Here is a 24255-nt window from a genome sequence, read left to right as displayed (position 1 = left end):
ATTCGATCCCTGGGTTGAGAAGATCCTCTGGAGAAGGAAATGGCAACCCACTCCAGTACTCTTGCCTGGAAAATCTCATGGATGGAAGAGCCTGGTAGGTTACAGTCTGTGGTGTCGCAAAGAGTTGGACACAACTGAGCAACTTCACCTTACCTCAACTTTTGTTCATGAAGCTGATTGATATTAATATTCACTTACCTCACATAGGAGAAACTTGAACAAACCCACCAGCCTCTGCAAAAGGACCATCAGAAACATCAAGAACCTGTGCATCAGTCTAAAAAAAGCCTGAGTGAGGTAAGAAAAAATTTACAATCTTTTGCTTAGTAATAATAGGTAATTACAAGTTAGCTTTTACCTTGGAAGTATTTTGTTTGAATACATTAAAATGCATAAATCCATGCTGTAAAAGATATAAGTTGTGCATAAGAGTATTATGAACACATCATAGAAATTTGGGAAGAAAAAATAAATTATTTAACACAATAGCTGATTTTTATTGAATGTGTCAAAATTTAAGCAATCAATATGTGTTATGTCCTTTGAAAAATCACCTTGGGACAGTACACACTTCTTTCCAAATATATTTGAAGCTTCTTTTTGCAGGGAGGTCCTTTAAAATGTGTTGCACATTATTTTAAATATAAGTAATTCTCTTTGTGGAAATTATTTTTGATCTAGGGAAATGTTTAAGAGTTAAATCCAGTGAATAAAGTATATATAGAGAATTTAACAATGGGAAGCAACCCAAGATAAATATATGTGGATGAAACCATGGTATTATTTTCAATAGCAAAAATAGAAAACTACCAAATGTTGAAATGATTATATAAATTATGTTGTACCCACTGGAACATTATATAGCCTCTAAAAATTATCATTACAAAATCTATACAGCAATGTAGAAAAAAAATTCCTCGTATAATGTTGAATGAAAAAGCCAGACAGAAATGTGTACATAGATTGAGACTATGACTATGTAAAAAATGTGTGTAAATGAAAAATACTGCAAGGAAATATACCAGTAAGCTGAAAGTAGTTTTGTTATGTAGATGGTATTAATATTTGGTTGTTTTCTTACTTTTTAGGAAAATTTGTATAATGAAATTATATTCATATATGAAATACATACCTTGGGAATCAAAAGCAAAATATAATTAAGATTTAATTTCTTACATAGCTTTTAAAATGCTTAAAAAATAGTTGTAGGAAAGGAGCTCTAAACATGAATTGAGCCCTAATTGTTCCAACTTTGAAATTAAATAAAATTTAATGTAAAGGCATTTTACAAGCTGTATTTAATTACCATATAAATGAGGAATATTTTCCCTGTTTTTTTGCCAAAGATTATTTTTATGATTAAATCTCTAGTTTTTAAAATAATTATATAACCATAATCTCTTAAGTGTTTTAGGTTTGAAGGTGAAATTGTATAAAAACAATAAAATATCACTAATTTTATATGGTTCAACCTAAAAAAAGAAATGCACATAAATAATCTACTCTTCTTTATTGGCTTTCAAACACTTATAGGGCAATATCCTAAGAGTATGTTTACTTTTTGGTGTACTACTAACAGCAGTTTTATTTCAGTCCCATAATGAAGATCCAGAAAAAGATAAAACACCACAAAACTGCAGAGAGAGAGATTTGGAGGACGTAGCACGGAAGTTAGAGGTGGCCCATGGAGAGATCCGAAGGCTCACTGATGAACTGCAAGGGAAGGAGAAGGTACAGAGCAAACTCGGTAAGCTGTGCTGACAGATGAACGTCTCTGACCACGTTTTAAATGTGATGGTCCTGCTAAGGGTAAAACACAAGTACACGGAGAAAAAAGTCTTCTAAGATAAACACATAAAAGTCTGATATGTAGTCTCATTTTCTAGTGTCCAGAAGTTTTTGTCAAAGCATATCATAACTACCGAAAGCTGTACAACTCCAGTACACCACCCAGTGCAAGAAATTTCCAGTGCTCCAGAAGCCCTGTTTCTTCTCCCTATGTCTACATACTCTCTCCTCCCCTAAAGTCATGACTAGTCCTAACTTTTAAGGCTATTTCTCAGTTTTAACTGCCCGGAATATACATTGTTTAGCTTGTTTCTTTTGTTCAATATTATATTTGTGAGATTCATCCATATTCTTGCATGTAACAGTAATTTGTTCATTTTTGCTGTTTGTACTCTAGTATTTCATTGAATAAACATACTCCATTTATTTTATTTAGCCCTTCTACTCTTGATAGACATTTATGTTGTTTCCAGTTGTGGTCTATTATGAACAGTGCTGCTCTAAGTATTCTTGTCTTTATCTATACATTTATGATCATGATATACCTGAGTAGAATTATTAGATCAGATGGTTAAGGATTTGTTCTGTGTTGGTAGATTACTGCAAATAAGTTAAATTAACAGGGTGACAATATACAGCCTTGATGTACTCCTTTTCCAATTTGGAACCAGTCTGTTGTTCCATGTCCAATTCTAACTATTGCTTCCTGACCTGCATATAGGTTTCTCAAGAGGCAGGTCAGGTGGTCTGGTATTCCCATCTCTTTTAGAATTTTCCACAGTTTATTGTGATCCACACAGTCAAAGGCTTTGGCATAGTCAATAAAGCAGAAATAGATATTTTTCTGGAACTCTCTTGCTTTTTCAATGATCCAGCGGATGTTGGCAATTGATCTCTGGTTCCTCTGTCTTTTCTAAAACCAGCTTGAACATCTGGAAGTTCATGGTTCACGTATTGCGGAAGCCTGGCTTGGAGAATTTTGAGCATCACTTTACTGGCGTGTGAGATGAGTGCAATTGTGCAGTAGTTTGAGCATTCTTTGGCATTGCCTTTCTTTGGGATTGGAATGAAAACTGACCTTTTCCAGTCCAGTGGCCACTGCTGAGTTTTCCCAATTTGCTGGCATATTGAGTGCAGCACTTTCACAGCATCATCTTTCAGGATTTGAAATAGCTCAACTGGAATTCCATCACCTCCACTAGTTTTGTTCGTACTGATGCTTTCTAAGGCCCACTTGACTTCACATTCCAAGATGTGTGGTTCTAGATGAGTCATCACACCATCATGATTATCTTGGTCGTGAAGATCCCTTTTGTACAGTTCCTCTGTGTATTCTTACCACCTCTTCTTAATATCTTCTGCTTCTGTTAGGTCCATACCATTTCTGTCCTTTACCAAGCCTATCTTTGCATGAAATGTTCCCTTGGTATCTCTGATTTTCTTGAAGAAATTTCTAGCCTTTCCCATTCTGTTGTTTTCCTCTGTTTCTTTGCATTGATCGCTGAGAAAGGCTTTCTTATCTCTTCTTGCTTTTCTTTGGAACTCTGCATTAACATGCGTATATCTTTCCTTTTCTCCTTTGCTTTTTGCTTCTATTCTTTCCACAGCTATCTGCAAGGCCTCCCCAGACAGCCATTTTGCTTTTTTGCATTTCTTTTCCATGGGGATGGTCTTGATCCCTGTCTCCTGTACAATGTCACGAACCTCCATCCATAGTTCATCAGGCACTCTATCAGATCTAGTCCCTTAAATCTATTTCTCACTTCCACTGTGTAATCATAAGGGATTTGATGTAGGTCATACCTAAATGGTCTAGTGGTTTTCCCTATTTTCTTCAGTTTCAGTCTGAATTTGATAATAAGGAGTTCATGATCTGAGCCACAGTCAGCTCCTGGTCTTGTTTTTGTGGACTGTATAGAGCTTCTCCATCTTTGGCTGCAAAGAATATAATCAATCTGATTTTGGTGTTGACCATCTGGTGATGTCCATGTGTAGAGTCTTCCTTGTGTTACTGGAAGAGGGTGTTTGCTATGACCAGTGCATTTTCTTGGCAAAACTCTGTTAGTCTTTGCCATGCTTTGTTCCATAGTCCAAGGCCAAATTTGCCTGTTACTCCAGGTGTTTCTTGACTTCCTACTTTTGCATTCCAGTCCCCTATAATGAAAAGGACATCTTTTTTGGATGTTAGTTCTAAAAGGTCTTGTAGGTCTTCATAGAACCATTCAACTTCATCTTCTTCAGCATTACTGGTTGGGGCATAGATTTGAATTACTGTGATATTGAATGGTTTTCTTTGGAAATGAACAGAGATCATTCTGTCATTTTTGAGATTGCATCCAAGTACTGCATTTTGGACTCTTGTTGACCATGATGGCCAGCCACTCCATTTCTTCTAAGGGATTCCTGCCTGCAGTAGTAGATATAATGGTCATCTGAGTTAAATTCTCCCATTCCAGTCCATTTTAGTTCGCTGATTCCTAGAATGTTGACATTCACTCTTGTCATCTCCCATTTGACCACTTCCAATTTGCCTTGATTCACTCCAGTACTCTTGCCTGGAAAATCCCATGGATGGAGGAGCCTGGTAGGCTGCAGTCCATGGGGTCTCCAAGAGTCAGACATGACTGAGTGACTTCACTTTCACTTTTCACTTTCATGCATTGAAGAAGGAAATGGCAACCCACTCCAGTGTTCTTGCCTGGAGAATCCCAGGGACAGCGGAGCCTGGTGGGCTACCATCTATGGGGTCGCACAGAGTCGGACACGACTGAAGCTACTTAGCAGCAGCAGCAGCATTCTCTTATGTTATTATAAAATGCAGTCTAACTTTAAAATGAACAACTTGAGCAGACATTTCTTTAGAGAAGGCATGTGAATGGCCAAAAGGCACATGAAAAGATGCTCAAAATCATTGATCACTAAGGAAGTGCAAATTAAATCTACAATGAGATCCCACTCCACACCCACCCGAATGGCTATAATAAAAAAGATAATGTCAAGTGTTGGCAAGGGTGTGAAGAAATTGGAACATTGTTGATGGGAATATAAAATGGTGCAGATACTTTGGAAAGCAATTTGGCATTTTCTCAAGGTGTTAAGTGTAAAATTATCATGTGACCCAGGAGAAATGAAGATATATGTCCACTAAAAAGCTTGTACGAGAAATTAGCACAACATTTTAAGTCAACTATACTTCAATAAAATACATTTTTAAAAAAGTTGTATGTGAATGTTCAAAGCACTATTATTTACAGTACTAGCCAAAACATAGAAACAACTTAAACATCTATCATTGGTGAGTGGATAAACAAAATGTATATCCATCCTGTGCAGAAAATAGTTAAAATAGAAGACTTGACCCTGCTGTCCTTAGAAAGTCCTGTTTGTCAGGTTAGCCCTTGGCTAGCATCTGAAATGGAGAAGGCAGCGGCACTCCACTGCAGGACTCTTGCCTGGAAAATCCCATGGACGGAGGAGCCTGGTGGGCTGCAGTCCATGGGGTCACGAAGAGTCGGACATGACTGAGCGACTTCACTTTCACTTTTTACATTCATGCATTGGAGAAGGAAATGGCAACCTACTCCAGTATTCTTTCCTGGAGAATCCCTGGGACGGGAGCCTGGTGGGCTGCCGTCCATGGGGTCGCACAGAGTTGGACACGACTGAAGCGACTCAGCAGCAGCAGGAGCAGCAGCATCCGAGAACTTGGATTTGGAGAAGATTCCCTCCCTCCCCCAATTTATAACAGTGGCTCACTGTGCCTGACCTGTTTGTACAATGTGGTTTATGCTAAAAACCTGCTTTCCTTCTGAGAGTCTGGAATTTTGGTATGTTCTAGGCAGAAGGTGGTGTCTGTGTAAGTAGCCCCCAGTAAAAACTTTGGCTGCTGAGTCTGTAATGAATTTTCTTGGCAGACTTTTCATGTGAATTGTCCAATTCATTGCTGGAGAAATTAAGCCCATCCTGTATGACTGCTGAGAGATGACTCTTGGAAGCTTGTGCCTGGTTTCCTCTGGACTTTGCTTCATGTACCTTTTCTATGTGATTGGGAATGATCTCTTGTAAGATTCATGTTGGTCCCTTACTTCTGGGAGATTCCTCAACTTGCCATTACAGGAGGCCTATCAGCTGTAGTATTGGTGATGAGTAGACCACAGGAGGCAAAGTGATAAAACCTGGGTTAGAGAACGCAAATTCAATAGACTCCCGTGCCCCATATACTTTCTCTATGCTATTCTGCAGTCCTCATACAATTCTCGAATAGTACCAGAAGTTATTTCTGAAATTTTTCTATTTTGCTATTTCTAGGAACAGCTGGTGAAATTCTAAGTATTATTAATTTTAGGCATTAATTTTAAGTATTTATGTGTGTAATTTCTTTTTACTAAATTTGTAATACCATGCTTAAAAACTTTTAGCTATTCCTTTTGTTTACAGTGGTCCAAACTCGTTAGCATAGAATCTGGTTAGAGAAACAGGGAAAGATTACATGATCAGACAATATCAGGGATAGGAAGAAACCTAAGATGTAGTAGGAACATTAAGAGGGGACTCTGGGAAAGCTTCCTGGAGGAGGTGACATTTATGCAGAAACTCAGAGGACAGCCATCAGAAAGAAAGTATTCCAGAGGGTCACCTGAAATTTGAGTATTATGCTAATCGTTTGCTCCTTCCACAAATATATTGCTCTTTTTTTCTTTTAGCTTCTGCATTTGAGAAGGCTCAACTAGAAATTGAGAAATTGAAAGAAAATTTGATAAAGCTGAAAGAAAATGGTGAGTAATTTTAACAGATATTATAATATTTAATAATAAAGCATTAAACAATAATATAATTTGTTAAGTAATATTATTAAATAATATTTAATAAATAATGGTATTACTACTAGTTCTATTATTACTATCTCTACCGTCTTATTACTGTTACTACCACTTGTTGCTTACTAACATGTACTCTATCAGGCATTTTACATGCGTTATCTCTAACCCTAACATCAATGCCAAGTTGCAGTATTGTTCTAACCATTTTGTAGATAAAGAAACTGAGTCATGGCAAGGTTAAATGAATTATCCAGTAGCTACATTAAGTATTAGACCTATATGTCTGACTGCAAAACCTTTGGTTAACACAAACAATACGTGTTTCACTGGGACCAATGAGGTTGCTGCTGCTAAGTCACTTCAGTCGTGTCCGACCCTATGCGACCCCATAGACAGCAGCCCACCAGGCTCCCCCGTCCCTGGGATTCTCCAGGCAAGAACACTGGAGTGGGTTGCCATTTCCTTCTCCAGTGCATGAAAGTGAAAAGTGAAAGTCAAGTCGCTCAGTCGTGTCCGACTCTTCGTGACCCCATGGACTGCAGCCAGGCTCCTCCGTCCGTGGGATTTTCCAGGCAAGAGTCCTGGAGTGGGGTGCCATCGCCTTCTCTGACCACTGAGGTTAAGACACTGTATAATGCATTTAACAACACCTCACCCTAACTTCAGTTCAGTTTAGTTCAGTCACTCAGTTACGTCCAACTCTTTGCGACCCCATGAATTGCAGCACACCAGGCCTCCCTGTCCATCACCAACTCCCAGAGTTCACTCAGACTCACGTCCATCGAGTCGGTGATGCCATCCATTCATCTCATCCTCTGTCATCCCCTTCTCCTCCTGCCCCCAATCCCTCCTAGCATCAGAGTCTTTTCCAATGAGTCAACTCTTCCCCTGAGGTGGCCAAAGTACTGGAGTTTCAGCTTTAGCATCATTCCTTCCAAAGAACACCTAGGACTGATCTCCTTCAGAATGGACTTGCTGGATCTCCTTGCATTCCAAGGGACTCTCAAGAGTCTTCTCCAACACCACAGTTCAAAAGCATCAATTCTTCGGCGCTCAGCTTTCTTCACAGTCCAACTCTCACATCCATACATGACCACTGGAAAAACCATAGCCTTGACTAGACGGACCTCTGTTGGCAAAGTAATGTCTCTGCTTTTCACTATGCTGTCTAGGATGGTCATAACTTTTTTTCCAAGGAGTAAGCATCTTTTAATTTCATGGCTGCAGTCACCATCTGCAGTGATTTTGGAGCCCAAAAATATAAAGTCTGACACTGTTTCCACTGTTTCCCCATCTATTTCCCATGAAGTGATGGGACCAGATGCCATGATCTTTGTTTTCTGAATGTTGAGCTTTAAGCCAACTTTTTCACTCTCCACTTTCACTTTCATCAAGAGGCTTTTTAGTTCCTCTTCATTTTCTGCCATAATAATATTGTGTCATCTGTATATCTGAGGTTATTGGTATTTCTCCCGGGAATCCTGATTCCAGCTTGCGCTTCTTCCAGTCCAGCGTTTCTCATGATGTACTGTGCATAGAAGTTAAATAAGCAGGGTGACAGTATACAGCCTTGACGTACTCCTTTTCCTAACTTGGCTATGTATAAATGACACTAACTATAGTGAAATAGAATGAAATTTGAGTGTTATAATGATAGTAGCTACAAAAATAATTTAAAATATGTCTACTGGTTTTAAATAGTTATAAAGTTAGGTTTATTTACCCTGTGATGTTATAGTAAGTAACATGTATTTCGGAGAAGGCAATGGCACCCCACTCCAGTACTCTTGCATGGAAAATCCCATGGACAGAGGAGCCTGGTGGGCTGCAGTCCATGGGGTCGCCAAGAGTCAGACTCGACTGAGTGACTTCACTTTCACTTTTCACTTTCATGCATTGGAGAAGGAAATGGCAACCCACTCCAGTGTTGTTGCCTGGAGAATCCCAGGGACGGTGGAGCCTGGTGGGCTGCTGTCTATGGGGTCACACAGAGTCGGGCATGACTGAAGCGACTTAGCAGCAGCAGCAGCAGCAACATGTATTTGGTCTTCACCCTAATAAAGGTGTCTTTTGTCACGACAATGAAGACTTTTGGAAAGTCCCTAGGTAACCAAAGGATAGGCTTCCCTGGTGGCTCAGTGGTAAAGAATCCACCTGCAGAAGATGTGGGTTCAGTCCCTAGGACAGGAAGACCCCCTGGAGGAGGAAATGGCAACCCACTCCAGTATTCTTGCCTGGGAAATCCCACAGACAGAGGAGCCTGGTGGGCTACAGTCCATGTGGTCACAAAGAGTCGGACGCAACTGAGTGACTGAACACACACACACACATACACACGCACATTAACAACATTATTTCAGGTCAGGGTAGATAAGGGTTGGAAGAGAATATCCGCTCTGAACCTAACTGTATAGGTTGATTTTTTAAATATAATTTTATTTATTTATTTATTATTTCCTGTGCTGGGTCTGTGTTACCGCACGAGCTTTTGTCTAGTTATGGAGAGCAGGGGCTACTCTCTGTTTGCAGTGTGTGGGCTTCTGATTGTAGTAGCTTCTCCTTGCAGTGCATGGGCTTTAGGGTACCTGGGCTTCAGTAGTTGCGGCTCCCAGGCACTAGAGCACAGGCTCAATTGTTGTGGTGCTTGGGCCTAGTTGCTCTGCAGCATGTGGGGTTTTCCTGGATCAGGGATAGAATTCATGTCTCTTGCATTGACAGGCATATTCTTTACCAGTGAGCCACCAGGGAAGCCCTAGCTTGATGTTTTAAAGAAACAAAAAGCCTATATTCCATTTGTGATAAGCAGAACAGTACTAATTTTAGTGACCTATGTAAAACTGTATTTTTAAAATTTATGAAAGTTAAAAATACTGGTAATATATAGTATAGAGAAATAGACAATGCCATTGTGAAAATACAGCTTTGTACAATCTTTCTGAAGAATAATTTGGCAGGCTCTGTCAAATTTTTTAAATGCGCATGTCTTCTGATCCAGCTATGTCATTTCTTTCCAGGGAATTATTTTTTGGGAAATAATGTCATAAGGACTTAGAGACTGATGAACAAGGAAAATCCTTGTATAATTGTTTACAAGAATAAGCATTGGCAGCAAACCTAAATCTTCATCAGTAGGGGGAAAGTGACATTGAAATGGCAATCTGGACAGTTGCTTACTATGCAGAGCAAAATGAGGTACTGCATTAACAAATCATGGTATATTAATAAGATGGACGCAAAAGGAACAAATTATCAATAAAATAGCGGTGAATCCCCCAAATACTGTAGATATTGAGTGAAAGTAGCCTGAAACAAACATATGTGTATTGTAAGATTTAATTTATATGAAAACCAAGAATGAGCAAAACTATTAATAGTCTCTGTGATAGAAGTCAGAAAGTGGCTGTAGGGGTGGGTGGGAGTGGAGAAATGACTGAAAAGGATTTGAGGATATATTATGGTTTGATGAAACTGTTCTGTATCTTTTTGAAGGCAAGTTCACAAGTATATAAAATTTTCAAAATTCATTAAACTGAACACTTAATATGTTTGCTATATTGTGTATAAATTACACCTCAATTAAAAAATCATTCCAAATAAATGGAAAATGACTTTAGGTATACTATCTTGTAAAGATATCCATGATGTATTCACAGGCAGTAAATTTGCAGACAGTATTGTGTAGCATCGTTCAAATTTTTTTAAACTGCATGTGCAAAAGTTAGAACAAATCTTGCCTTCCGTATATGTATATGGATTGTGAATTATTTTTTTTTTCTTTTTGGCATGTTTTCAGCATTTTTCAAGTTAAAAATTCACATGCTAAGGAGAGAAGGGGGATAGCAAGGGAAACCAAAAAATTAAGAAAGAAAAATTAATACAAGTTAAAAACCAAACAGGCAATGAAGAAGGAAGACAAAGGAAACTTTACAGCAGTATAAAAAAAAAATAGGAGAAACATAAGTGAAAGAAAGAAACAGCTGCTGATCCAAGAAAATTACCAGCAACAAGTTTATACTATCGAAACTTTGATGAGTGCTAGGAAGAGCAGATCTCAACATGAGGTGCTGAGGTGAGAGTGGCCAGAAGCAGAGGTGCTACAGGAGAAAGATGATTTTGGTGAATTAATCTGATTTCACTTGGACAGTCTGTTCATTGCTCCTAGCTCAGTGCATCAGCTGTATATGGGGGTCTGACTGTTAACAAATGCAAGAGAAGTAGCAAGGAATACATGAGGTGTGTAAGAGAGACTTCCCAGGTGGAGCTTGTGGTAAAGAACCCACCTGCCAATGCAGGAGATGTAAAAGCTGTGGGTTCGATCCCTGGGCTGGGAAGATCCCCTCAAGGATCTTCCCTGGGAGGGAAGATCTCCCTGGGCTTGGCAACCCACTTCTGTACTCTTGTCTGGAGAATCCCATGGACAGAGGAGCCTAGCGGGCTACAGTCCATACGGTCACAAAGAGTTGGACATGACTGAAGCGTCTGATCATACACGCATGTAAGAGAGATGGGACCACAGGAGCCTAGGAAGATGATTTTCTTGGTCATTTAGGTTTTAGAAGGTAGGTTCAATTCTTTTAAAATTCCAGGTCCTGGAAGAACCTCTATTGCTGGAAACACTACTCTGAAAAAGGCCAGCTCATTAGACTGGCATGAGAATTGACAAAACATTCTGTTCTGTTTCATGAGTTGGTACAACATTCTAGGGCTGAACTTGACAGTCTAGCAGCTCTTCTGTGCAGAGAATCACATGTGCAGAGACATGGTAGAACTGGCAAGAACAGCAGGAAATAGCACTTCCTCAGGTTTTAGACTTAATGTCCCCAAATTAAAACTTTGATCCATGGACTTCTTTGGTTGTCCAGTAGTTAAGAATCTACCTGCCAATACAGGGGACACAGGCTGGATCCCTGTCCAGGAAACTCGCACATGCCGTGGGGATCTAAGCCCGTGAGCCACAACTACTGAGGCTGTGCTTCACAAGAGATGCCACTGCACTGAGACACCTGCACACCTCAGCAAAGAGCAGCACCCGCTCTCAGCAGCTAGAGAAATACCACGCACAATGTCGAAGACCTAGTGCAGCCAAAAATAAATTCATTAATTTGAAAAAACTTTGGTCCAATTGAATCAATTGCATTTTCTTTGTTTTAGACTCAGTTGACCTACAGAAAGCAAAGGAACATAATCAGAGACTGGATGAGGAAATTCTGGCTCTAAGAAGTCGGGTTCGATCACTTGACTCAGAAAAAAAAGTACTTGGAGAAGAGGTAAGTTGTTTAATTAAATTTGTTCCTAGAGTTAATCTAAATGTGTATAAACTAACAGCAGTCAGAGCAGCCTAGATGGATAACACATCATCCATTGGTCATTAGTGAAGTCTGATTCTGGTGGCTATAACATGGCAGGTAGATGCTATACTTTGACCTGGACGCTTTGTGTCAGTATTTCTGCTTCATACATTTTAACCACATATGCTGAACAGTGATGTTATTGCTCTTGTGCTTCAATAGGATCTTTACTTTTTAATAAGAATTTAGATAATAGTTTATACTTTTCGCATTTACCAAAGTTTGAGTTTGTTAATACTAAACACTTAGTTGTATTATGTTTTTGAATCATTTTTAATATGCACTTCCAGGTTCTAGATAACTATGCTGCTGCTGCTGCTGCTGCTGCTAAGTCGCTTCAGTCATGTCCGACTCTGTGTGACCCCATAGATAGCAGCCCACCAGGCTCCCCCGTCCCTGGGATTCTCCAGGCAAGAGTACTGGAGTGTTATGTCACTCCAATTTTAGTTCTATTCATTTCGCAATCATCTCTCTGGTATCTAATACAATGCCTGGCACACACTCTTAAGTGCTCAAGAAATTTTGTTGAAAGAATGAGTAGTTATTCATTAGGATGGCTATTATCAAAACAATAAAAAATAACATGTTGATGAGGATGTTGAGGAATTAGAACCCTTTGTATATTGTTGTTAAGAATGTAAAATGGTACAGACACACTCGAAAACGGTATGTACTCCCTTTAAAAAGTAAACACAGAGTTACCAGCAATTCTCCTTCTGGTTATATACCCAAAAGAATTGAAAGCAGACACTTGATCAGAGATTTATTCACTCATATTCATAGCCAAAAAGTTGAAGCAACTTAAGTATCCATTGACAGATGAATGGATAAACAAAGTATGGTGTATATCTGTGTGTTTGTGTGTGTGTGTGTGTGTATATATATATATATATATATATATATATATATAATAGGGCCTTTAAAAGGAAAGATATTTTAACATATGTTGCAGCATAGGTGAAACTTGAAGCCATTAGACTACTTAAACAAGTCACACAAAGACAAATAGTGCATAATTCCATTTATATGAGGTACCTAAAGTAGTCAAAACTCACAGAAATAGAAAGTAGAATAGTGGTTTCTAGGGGCTGTGGGGAAGGGCAGGATGAGGAGTTATTGCTTAATGATTAGAGCTTCAGTTTTGCAAGATGAGAAGAATTCTGGAGATGGATGGTGGTGATGGTTACATAATAATGTGAATATGCTTAGTGCTTCTCAACTATATACTTAAAAATGGTTAAAATGGTAAATTTTGTGTTATGTATATTTTATCATAATTTTAAAATGCAATCATAAGAATAAATATTGTTCAAATTGTCTAAATCTCTATAAATTTGTACATATAATACTGATAAAATATATTCAATGTATTTTAAACATGTTTGTGTATGTTTTACATATATATACATATATATTTGGGCTTCCCTGGTGGCTCAGATGGTAAAGCGTCTGCCTACAGTGCGGGAGACCTGGGTTCGATCCCTAGGTCAGGAAGATCCTCTGGAGAAGGAAATGGCAACCCACTCCAGTACTCTTGCCTGGAAAATCCCATGGACGGAGGAGCATAGTAGACTACAGTCCATGGGGTCACAAAGAGTTGGACACAACTGAGCGACTTCACTTCACATATATATTTATAAATGTTTGCTCAGTCATGTCCATCTCTTTCTCAGCCCCATGGACTGTAGCCTGTCAGGCTCCTCTGTCCATAGAATTCTCCAGGCAAGAATACTAGAGTGGGTAGCCATTCCCTTCTCCAGGGGATCTTCCCAACCCAGGGATTGAACCTGGGTCTCCTACATTACAGGCAGATTCTTTACCATCTGAGCTACCAGGGAAACCACCTCCCTCCAAAAAAAATATGTATATGTATACACACGCAGAAAGTTAGACATGACTGGGCGACTGAACAGCAACACACATACATATACCTGAGATAAAGTTCAGGAAGGGTATATCCGAAACATTGTTACTTCTGGGAAGGGAAATGAAATTGTGGCAGAAAGTTATGTGAAGGAAAAGATCACTTTTTGCTCTATATACCTATGTGTTGTTTAAATTTTCCACACAAAGAATGTATTCATGTATAACCTATATATTTTTAAAATAAAGCAACACCCCCCCCCCCCACCTCCCACCCCCGCCGACTGTGTATTTAGAATGCTTTTGTATTTCAGGTTGAACAACTTAAAAGAGGAACGTGTGAAGCTCAAGGGAATAAGCATCTTGGAAACCACTCTCCTGGGAAAACTGTGGGTGCTGAACAGAAAGTAGAGGTAGTAAAGTTCTGTTGTTTCTGACTTCTCCTTTTGAAGTGAGCTGCATTTTACAGAGTGCACCAGAGCACTGGGTGCTGAGCACGTGCTTCTCTTTTCTTGCCTGCCTTTTCCTATTGCCTTGCCAGAGTGTGGAGAAAAAAATTTGAGTACAGAGGATAGGATATGTTTCTATTCACTTTGCCCCCACAGGGAATGATTAATATGAAAAATATAATGGGTTTTGTTAAAGAAAAAAAAGAATCTTACAGAAACACAACCAATATGGGCATTTTTAATCGTCAAAATGAAGTTGCTTTATAGAATCAACCAGTGGTAGGGGAGTGGGTAATGAGAACCACATATCAGAGAGAAATAAAATATGGTTTAGGCTCCAGTGTGTACAGCTTCCAGTCTTTTCAGCACAGTCAGCCTCTGAAGTGGTGGGCAAAATGATCAAACACAAGGCAGATTGTAGCAAGAGCCAGTGTGTCATAGAGAGGGTGATTTCAGACTTTCAGCTCAGAGAGGTGGTTTGCTACAGACTTTTCTCTTGTACACCTAAGATGAGTAACGTTCCTTGTTGCTGAGTGATCTCCTTCCCTGGAACTTGTCTTTTTTACTGTAACTCCCTGTGCCCTATACCCCCCACCTCCTCGGTATCAAGGAAATTATAGCCACCGGATTTCTTGATGCCCTACCCAAGGAGCCAATGTTCTTCTTGTCTTCCAAAACTCTTTCCCAGGTAATAATGCATTTTGTAGGAAGGAAGGAAAGGAGAAAGGGTAGGAAGGAAAGAAGATGGAGGAAGAAAAGAATGAAGGAAGGAGGGTGGCGGAGGGAGGAAAGAAAATGAGGAAGGAAGGGAAGAAGGAATTTCCAGGCAAGATTTCAGGATTGTTTACCAGAATTTCTCCTAGGCAACCCAGAATGGTGGCACTCTTGATTTAAAGTTGACTTAATTAACTTCTTATGTATCCTTCTATATGAATAAAGATATGCATACCTTTATTCATATAGAAGCATTTTGAATATTTATTCAGATTTCCTCCTTTCCTTCCTTTTCTTTTTTTCTTTCTTTTTTTGACTAAAATGCCTCTGGAGATCCTTCCATATCATACAAAGAGATCTCCCTCGTTGTTTAGAGCAGCTAGCATTCTGTTGTGTGGATGTACTATAATTTATTTAACCAGTCTCCTGTTGATGGGCACTCAAGTTATTTCTTAGTCTTCTGCATATTTATACAGGTGTTTCTGTAGGATAGAGTCACAAAAATGGGACTATAAGGTTAGAGAGTAGATGCATCAGTAATTTTGGTCAGTGTTGCCAGATACTGCTCAGTGGAAATTGCATCATTTTCCTTTTCCCTCAGCAGTGTGTGAGAAAGAGAGTTTCCCAGAGATTCACTAACTGAATATGTTGTCACATATTTGCATTTAGTAAACATGCAAATGTTTATGAAATCTTTACCAAATGCAAATGAGAATGGGTATCTCAATGTAGTTTTCGTTTCAATCATCTAATGGTAGTGAGATTGAGCATTTTTCAAATATTTAAAACTTAATTTGTTTCTTTTATAAAATTAATTTCACCAAATATTTAATACAGTATAAAATACATATTTTAAGAGTGGAGTTCAATAAGCTTTGATAAAGGCATACATCTGTATAACCACAACCATTGCAATCAAGAAAATAACATATTCATTAACCTAAAACGTTCCCCCACCTTTTGCTATCAGTGCCTCCCACTCCACCACTTTCTATGACCATACCATTTCTAGAATTTTAAATAAATAGAATCATCTAGTATATACTCTTGTGTTTGGCTTCTTTCACTTATTAATACAATAATGCTTTTGAGATTTATCCATGTTGTTTCCTGTATCAGTAGTTCATTTTTAAGCTGCTGAGTAACATTCCTGTATATATATAGATATACTATGCATTGTTTATCTAGCCATTGGTTAATAATCAGGTTGTTTTCAGCTATTATGAAAAAGCTGCTACTAGTATTCACATACCAGTCTGTTTTTTCCCTCTCAGATAAATATCTAGCAGTGGAATTACTGAATCACAGAGCAAGTGCATGTTTAATTTTATAAGAAATGGTCAGATTGTCTTCCACTTTGTGATGAATAATGCTGGTATGGACATTCATGTACAAATTTTTGTGTGAACAAGTTTTCATTTTTCTTCAGTATGTACATAGGAGTGGAAATGCTGCGTCATATATTAATTCTATATTTAACTTTTTGTAGAACTGCCAGACTATTTTCCAAAGCAGTTGTACCATCTAACATTCCCTTCAGCAGTGTATAAATGCTCCAGTTTCTCCATGTCTTACCAATGCTTGTTACATTTTGTCTCTTTTATTATAGCCATCTTAATGGGTAGGAAGTAATATCTCAGTATAGTTTTGATTTGCATCTCCTGAATGACTAATGATACTGAGTGTATTTTCTTATGCTTACTGGCCATTTCTTGAGCTCATCATTACCTTGCACAGGTCCACATTTCCATCTGGTACCATACTTCTTCAGCCCAAAGAACATTGACTAACATTTCTTCTAGTGCAGACATAGTGATAAACTTGCTGATTGTCTCCAAAAGTCTTTGATTTACTTTTTTTTTTCTATTTTTTCTTTACTGTAGTAAAGTACATATAACAGAAAATTTACCTTGTTAATGATTTTTAAGTGTACAGTTCAGTGATATTAAGCACCTTCATATTGTTTTTCACCCTTCACCACCATCCACCTCTAAAACTTTCTTCATCTTGCAAAACTGAAACTCTATACCCATTAAACAATAACTCCTTTTTTGTCAAAAGTTTGCACTTTCATCTCAGAGGATTTGTTAACAAAATAAACCACTCTTTTTTTTTCAAAAATAAATAAATAAATAAACCACTCGTTATATACGAATAAATAATACAGATATATGTTAGAGAATTATCTAGCTTACTTTCAGCATACTAACATTAACAGAAAAGGGAAATAGAAAGAGCAGAGAATACATCAACAAAGTGGGCTTTGACCCACATCCAGACTTGAACAGCTCTGGGGAGTCCCGTGTGATAGCACATCCGGAGTCCCAGGTGGGAAAGGGTCCCAGGCAGCATGTTGGCTCCGTGGGTGAGTCTTCAGAGATTGCAGTTCAGGGTTCCCGCGTATAATCCCAGGACGGATGCAAACTGGTATCATCATCAATCTGTGACCAAATTGCAAGCCTGGTTTCCTGTTAATGCTGTTTGTTTTGTTTCGTAAAACTTGGAATGTTGCTAACCCTGGGATGAGATGGTTGGATGGCTTCACTGACTCAATGGACATGAGTTTGAGTAAGCTCCAAGAGGTGGTGATGGACCGGAAAGCCTGGCGTGCTGCAGTCCATGGGGTCTCAAAGAGTCAGACATGACTGAGTGACTGAACTGAACTGAACTGAACTGAAGCCTGGGGCTTGGTTAGCCAGGCCCCCTTCAGGGGCTCAACAATCTCAAGATTCTTCCGCCATCTTATCTATGGTGCTGCAAGTTTTGCACTCACAGCAGGCAGTCGTTCCCAGTCAGGGCAGCGTCCAGGCAGGTTAGCAGCAAGGTCAGAGGCCTTCTCTGCTTTGTCTCTGAAGCCTAAACAAGACTATTTATTTAATTTCCCTAACACTCCTTATTCTGTCCTTCCCTCCCAGCCTTGGCAACCACCATTCTACTTTCTTTCTCTATGGTTTTGACTACTCTGAGTACCTCATTTAAGTGGAATCATACAATGTTTTTTTGTGACTTTCTTATTTCAATTAGCATGAGGTCTTCAAATTTCATCAGTGTCATAGCATATATAATTTTAATATGATGTATTAATCTTTTAAATCATGTAAAAAACAAAAAGTGGCGTTTCAAGCCATTGTTACAATAATACTAGCTTTTATAATTGCTCATATATTTACCTCTACTGAGATCTTTATCTTTTCATATGGCTTTGAGTGACTGTCTAGTATCCTTTGATTTCACTCTATACGAGTCCCTTTAGGGTTTCTTATAGGGCAGGTCTAGTGGTAGCACAGTCTCTCAACTTTTGTTGATCTGTGAATGTCTTCATTTCTTCCTCATTCTTGAAAACACAGTTTTGCTGGATATGGGATTCTTAGTTGACAGGTTTTTTTCTTTCAACATTTTGAATGTATCAGCCCACTGCCTTCTGGTCACTAAAGCTTCTAATGAGAAATCTGCTGATAATCTCACTGAGGATCCACTGTATATGACGAGTCACTCTGTCTTGCCGTGCTTTAAAGATTATTTCTGTCTTTGTCTTTTAGTAGTTTGATTCTCCTGTGTCTCAGGGTGGGTCTCTTTGAGTTTATCCCTCTTGCAGCTCACTGAGCTTGTTGGATATTTATATTTAAGTCTTTAATCAAATCATCACTTTCTTTTGTATTTAATGGTGACCATGTTTGTGGCCCATTCCTTGTTCCATCATTCATAAATCAACCTGAAGGAGGCTGCTCTAGGAAGCAACACCAAGATGAACTTAGAATTACAAGAGTTGTCCTTCACAGGGGTGATACCTGTGAAGGATAAAAGGAAGGGGTAGACATGGACAGGCAGAACCTTCAGGTCATGATATCGTTCTCACATCTGTTCAAGAAAAGAGAAAAAGAGGGGAAACCGGTTACGAAGAGCCTAAGACACGGCCCTGAGAAGTCTGACCCAGGCCAACAGGGGGCTCTGGTGCAATAATAACCTGTAGAGGTCCCACACCGGCCAGAATGGCCAGGCTTTATTATTCTCACTGTGCTCAGTCAGTCAGTGGAGGCCACCTGAAAAGAACGCGGCATGTTCTTTCTTGAAGTGAGACATGATACCTTGTGGCCCTCTGTCTCGTAGAATTCTTTATAGAGAAGACCCTTGTAGAATCATTGGTTAATCTACCTTCCTCTATGATAGACGTTGTCTATGACATTCTGGATAAATGAGAATCTATCTTATTTTTTAAAATGTTCCAAAAAGAAGATCATACAGTTTTTCTCCCTAAAGTATTGGAAAATTTTTTCTGTCTAATCTCAATTGTCTAGGCTGTGATAGAAACCAGTTTTCTTTTCCTTGTCATTAAGGCTTGAAATATGTGTGGGTTTCTAAAAAAATAAAGCTTTATACTGACTCTCACTGATCCTCTCACCTACTTCATCCCACATAGAGCCAGCTGGGAACACTGAGGAACACTGTAAGTAAATGCTTCTTCTCTATAAAGTAGAAGGTCTCTAAAATTAGAGAAGTTACTTAAGACATAAGTAGTCAGTTATACTTAAATGATTTTTAAAGTCATTTCCCGAGGAAAGAGGATGTAACTCTAAATAGATTTTTGCATTCAAAGTTCTCTCTTAATCGTTCATGAAGAAAAAAACTTCAAGCTTCCTTGATTCTGTTTAGTAGCTGGATAGTGGTAATATCAGTAAGTGTTAAGTCAAGGGTCTTAGCAGGGGAATGAAGTGAACTGAGTACTGTAATCAGTAGGTAGAGAACAGCAGCACTTTTCCTTGAGCTCATTTCCAGATTTTGACCTAGTGCCATGCTTTCCTTGTCATGGATCTTCAGCTTTCAGACAGGTCTTGGGAAAGGGAAAGTTGCTCAGTCGTGTCTGACTCTTTGCAACCCCATGAACTGTAGCCTGCCAGGCTCCTCTGTCTATGGAATTCTCCAGGCAAGAATACTGGAGTGGCTAGCCTTTCCCTTCTCCAGGGGATCTTCTCAGCCCAGGGACTGAACTCAGGCCTCCCACATTACAGGTTGATTCTTTACTGTCTGAGCCAGCAGGGAAGCCCAAGAATACTGGAGTGGGTAGGCTATCCCTTCTCCAGGGGATCTTCCCAACCCAGGAATCAAACTGGGGTCTCCTGCATTGCAGGCAGATTCTTTACCAGCTGAGCTGCCAGGGAAGAAGCCAGGTACTCAGTGTCTCATGCAATTATCCTGACCTATGGCTATTGACACAGTGTGGTCCACTGGAGAAGGGAATGGCAAACCACTTCAGTATTCTTGCCTTGAGAACCCCATGAACAGTATGAAAAGGCAAAATGGTAGGATGCTGAAAGAGGAACTCCCCAGGTCAGTAGGTGCCCAATATGCTGCTAGAAATCAATGGAGAAATAACTCCAGAAAGAATGAAGGGATGGAGCCAAAGAAAAAACAATACCCAGTTGTGGATGTGACTGGTGATAGAAGCAAGGTCCGATGCTGTGAAGAGCAATATTGGATAGGAACCTGGAATGTCAGGTCCATGATCAAGGCAAATTGGAAGTGGTCAAACAGGAGATGGCAAGAGTGAACGTTGACATTCTAGGAATCAGCGAACTAAAATGGACTGGAATGTGTGAATTTAACTCAGATAACCATTATATCTACTACTGCAGGCAGGAATCCCTTAGAAGAAATGGAGTAGCCATCATGGTCAACAAAAGAGTCCAAAATGCAGTACTTGGATGCAATCTCAAAAACAACAGAATGATCTCTGTTTGTTTCCAAAGAAAACCATTCAATATCACAGTAATCCAAATCTGTGCCCCAACCAGTAATGCTGAAGAAGCTGAAGTTGAACGGTTCAATGAAGACCTATAAGACCTTTTAGAGCTAATACCCAAAAAAGATGTCCTTTTCATTATAGGGGACTGGAATGCAAAAGTAGTAAGTCAAGAAACACCTGGAGTAACAGGCAAATGTGACCTTGGAATACAGAATGAAGCAGGGCAAAGACTAATTGAGTTTTGCCAAGAAAATGCACTGGTCATAACAAACACCCTCTTCCAACAACACAGGAGAAGACTCTACACATGGACATCACCAGATGGTCAACACCCAAATCAGATTGATTATATTCTTTGCAGCCAAAGATGAAGAAGCTCTATACAGTCCATGGAAACAAGACCGGGAGCTGACTGTGGCTCAGATCACGAACTCCTTATTACCAAATTCAGACTTAAGTTGAAGAAAGTGGGGAAAACCACTAGACCATTCAGGTATGACCTAAATCAAATCCCTTATGATTATACAGTGGAAGTGAGAAATAGATTTAAGGGACTAGATCTGACAGATACAGTGCCTGATGAACTACGGACAAGATTCATGACATTGTACAGGAGACAGGGATCAAGACCATCCCCATGGAAAAGAAATGCAAAAAAGCAAAATGGCTCTCTGAGGAGGCCTTATAGCTGTGAAAGGAAGAGAAGTGAAAAGCAAAAGAGAAAAGGAAAGATACAAGCATCTGAATGCAGAGTTCCAAAGAATAGCAAGAAGAGATAAGAAAGCCTTCCTCAGCAATCAATGCCAAGAAATAGAGGAAAACAACAGAAGGGGAAAGACTAGAGATCTCTTTAAGAAAATTAGAGACACCAGGGAACATTTCATGCAAAGATAGGCTTGGTAAAGGACAGAAATGGTATGGACCTAACAGAAGCAGAAGATATTAAGAAGAGGTGGCACGAATACACAGAAGAACGATCTTCACGACCCAGATAATCACGATGGTGTGATCACTCACCTAGACCCAGACATCTTGGAATGTGAAGTCAAGTGGGCCTTAGAAAGCATCAGTACGAACAAAGCTAGTGGAGGTGATGGAATTCCAGTTGAGCTATTTCAAATCCTGAAAGAGGATGCTGTGAAAGTACTGCACTCAATATGCCAGCAAATTTGGAAAACTCAGCTGTGGCCACAGGACTGGAAAAGGTCAGTTTTCCTTCCAATCCCAAAGAAAGGCAATGTCAAAGAATGCTCAAACTACCGCACAATTGCACTCATCTCACACGCCAGTAAAGTAATGCTCAAAATTCTCCAAGCCAGGCTTCAGCAATATGTGAACTGTGAACTTCCAGATGTTCAAGCTGGTTTTCGAAAAGGCAGGGGAAACAGAGATCAAATTGCCAACATCTCCTGGATCACAGAAAAAACAAGAGAGTTCCAGAAAAACATCTATTTCTGCTTTATTGACTATGCAAAAGCCTTCGACAGTGTCGATCACAATGAACTGTGGCAAATTCTGAAAGAGATGGGAACACCAGACCACCTAACCTGCCTCTTGAGAAACCTATATGCAGGTCAAGAAGCTACAGTTAGAACTGGATATGGAACAACAGACTGGTTCCAAATAGGAAAAAGAGTACATCAAGGCTGTATATTGTCACCCTGCTTGTTTAACTTCTATGCAGAGAACATCATGAGAAACACTGGGCTGGAAGAAGTACAAGCTGGAATCAACATTGCCGGGAGAAATATCAATAACCTCAGATATGCAGATGACACCACCCTTATGGCAGAAAGTGAAGAGGAACTAAAAAGCCTCTTGATGAAAGTGAAAGTGGAGAGTGAAAAAGTTGGCTTAAAGCTCAACATTCAGAAAACGAAGATCATGGCATCTGGTCCCATCACTTCATGGCAAATAGATGGGGAAACAGTGGAAATAGTGTCAGACTTTATTTTGGGGGGCTCTAAAATCACTGCAGATGGTGATTGCAGCCATGAAATTAAAAGACACTTACTCCTTGGAAGAAAAGTTATGACCAACCTAGATAGCATATTCAAAGGCAGACATTACTTTGCCAACAAAGGTCCGTCTAGTCAAGGCTATGGTTCTTCCAGTAGTCATGTATGGATGTGAGAGTTGGACTATGAGGAAAGCTGAGCGTGGAAGAATTGATGATTTTGAACTGTGGTGTTGGAGAAGACTCTCGAGAGTCCCTTGGACTGCAAGGAGATCCAACCAGTCCATTCTGAAGGAGATCAACCCTGGGATTTCTTTGGAAGGAATGATGCTGAAGCTGAAACTCCAGTATTTTGGCCATCTCATGCGAAGAGTTGACTCAGTGGAAAACACTCTGATGCTGGGAGGGATTGGGGGCAGGAGGAGAAGGGGACAACCGAGGATGAGATGGCTGGATGGCATCATGGACTTGATGGATGTGAGTCTGAGTGAACTCCGGGAGTTGGTGATTGCAGGGAGGCCTGGCATGCTGCAATCATGGGGTCGCAAAGAGTCCGACACGACTGAGTGACTGAACTGAACTGAATAGCTACTTTATTTTCTGTGTCTTACAAAAAGTAAGTAAAGGATACAAACTAATATTTGAGTACCTATAACGTTTCAGTGACTTCACTGGGGGTGGGGGGGTTGACATAATTAGCTTAAGGTTAGCAGGCCTTTGGAGAGCTTAGGTATTGTTCACCTTGCTTTACAAACGAGGAGACCAGGATCACAGATGCACCAATGTAGAAGTCAGGATTTCAGATTTCAACTAACTACAAAGCTCTTTTTTTTGCCACTATAATTTCCAAACTGTGTTTCAGAGATTCTTGCTGTTCATAGGTGCACATCTCTAGGTCTTCTACCTCTGCATCAGCCAGAGACACCTCCATTTGTGGGTACTCTGCGGTTTCTCCGTAAGAATTCTTCTGAAGATAAAAGGAAGCGAGAAGCCCTGTAACTTCAAAAGCACGAATAATTTAGAAAACCACTCCCTTAAGTCAGACTCCTCCATATATGACTGTGTTCTTTATCCATTTTTACATGCAGACAGATTTACCATTAAATAGGCTGTCTTAGTGCTACTGGTATGCATATTCTCAAAGAAAATGCTTAGTTCCAGCGTGTGAACTCTTACTTGCAGTATGTGGGATCTAGTTCCCTGACCAGGGACTAAACCTGGCCCCCTGCATTGGGAGCGTGAAGTCTTAGCCACTGGACCACCAGGGATGTCCCAGAAGATGCTTAAAATGGAAGATATGCTAGGTATCTGGCAGGAATAAAAAGTAGTCATGATGTATTTATCACATCGGTCACATACGTGATCTTGTTTTAGTGGAAACAGTGTCAGACTTTATTTTTGGGGGCTCCAAAATCACCTGCAGATGGTGACTGCAGCCATGAAATTAAAAGACACTTACTCCTTGGAAGAAGAGTTATGACCAACCTACATAGCATATTCAAAAGCAGAGACATTACTTTGCCGACTAAGGTCCGTCTAGTCAAGGCTATGGTTTTTCCTATGGTCATGTATGGAT

At 39.6% G+C, this 24255-nt stretch overlaps 1 protein-coding gene across 1 annotated transcript in view; it reads left to right on the top strand.

The window, feature by feature from the left end:
• CCDC30 (coiled-coil domain containing 30) overlaps positions 1-24255 on the top strand; it is a 120399-nt gene that overhangs the window by 17680 nt on the left and 78464 nt on the right. The window contains exons 4-8 of the mRNA XM_052637145.1: positions 208-297; positions 1594-1747; positions 6492-6563; positions 11760-11875; positions 14134-14232. Of these exons, the coding sequence (XP_052493105.1) occupies positions 208-297; positions 1594-1747; positions 6492-6563; positions 11760-11875; positions 14134-14232 (531 nt within the window). The remainder of the gene's footprint in view (positions 1-207; positions 298-1593; positions 1748-6491; positions 6564-11759; positions 11876-14133; positions 14233-24255) is intronic.

Source organism: Budorcas taxicolor, chromosome 3 (genome assembly GCF_023091745.1).
Source record: "Budorcas taxicolor isolate Tak-1 chromosome 3, Takin1.1, whole genome shotgun sequence".
Lineage (NCBI taxonomy): Eukaryota > Metazoa > Chordata > Mammalia > Artiodactyla > Bovidae > Budorcas > Budorcas taxicolor.
This window is presented reverse-complemented; position numbering and strand designations above follow the sequence as displayed.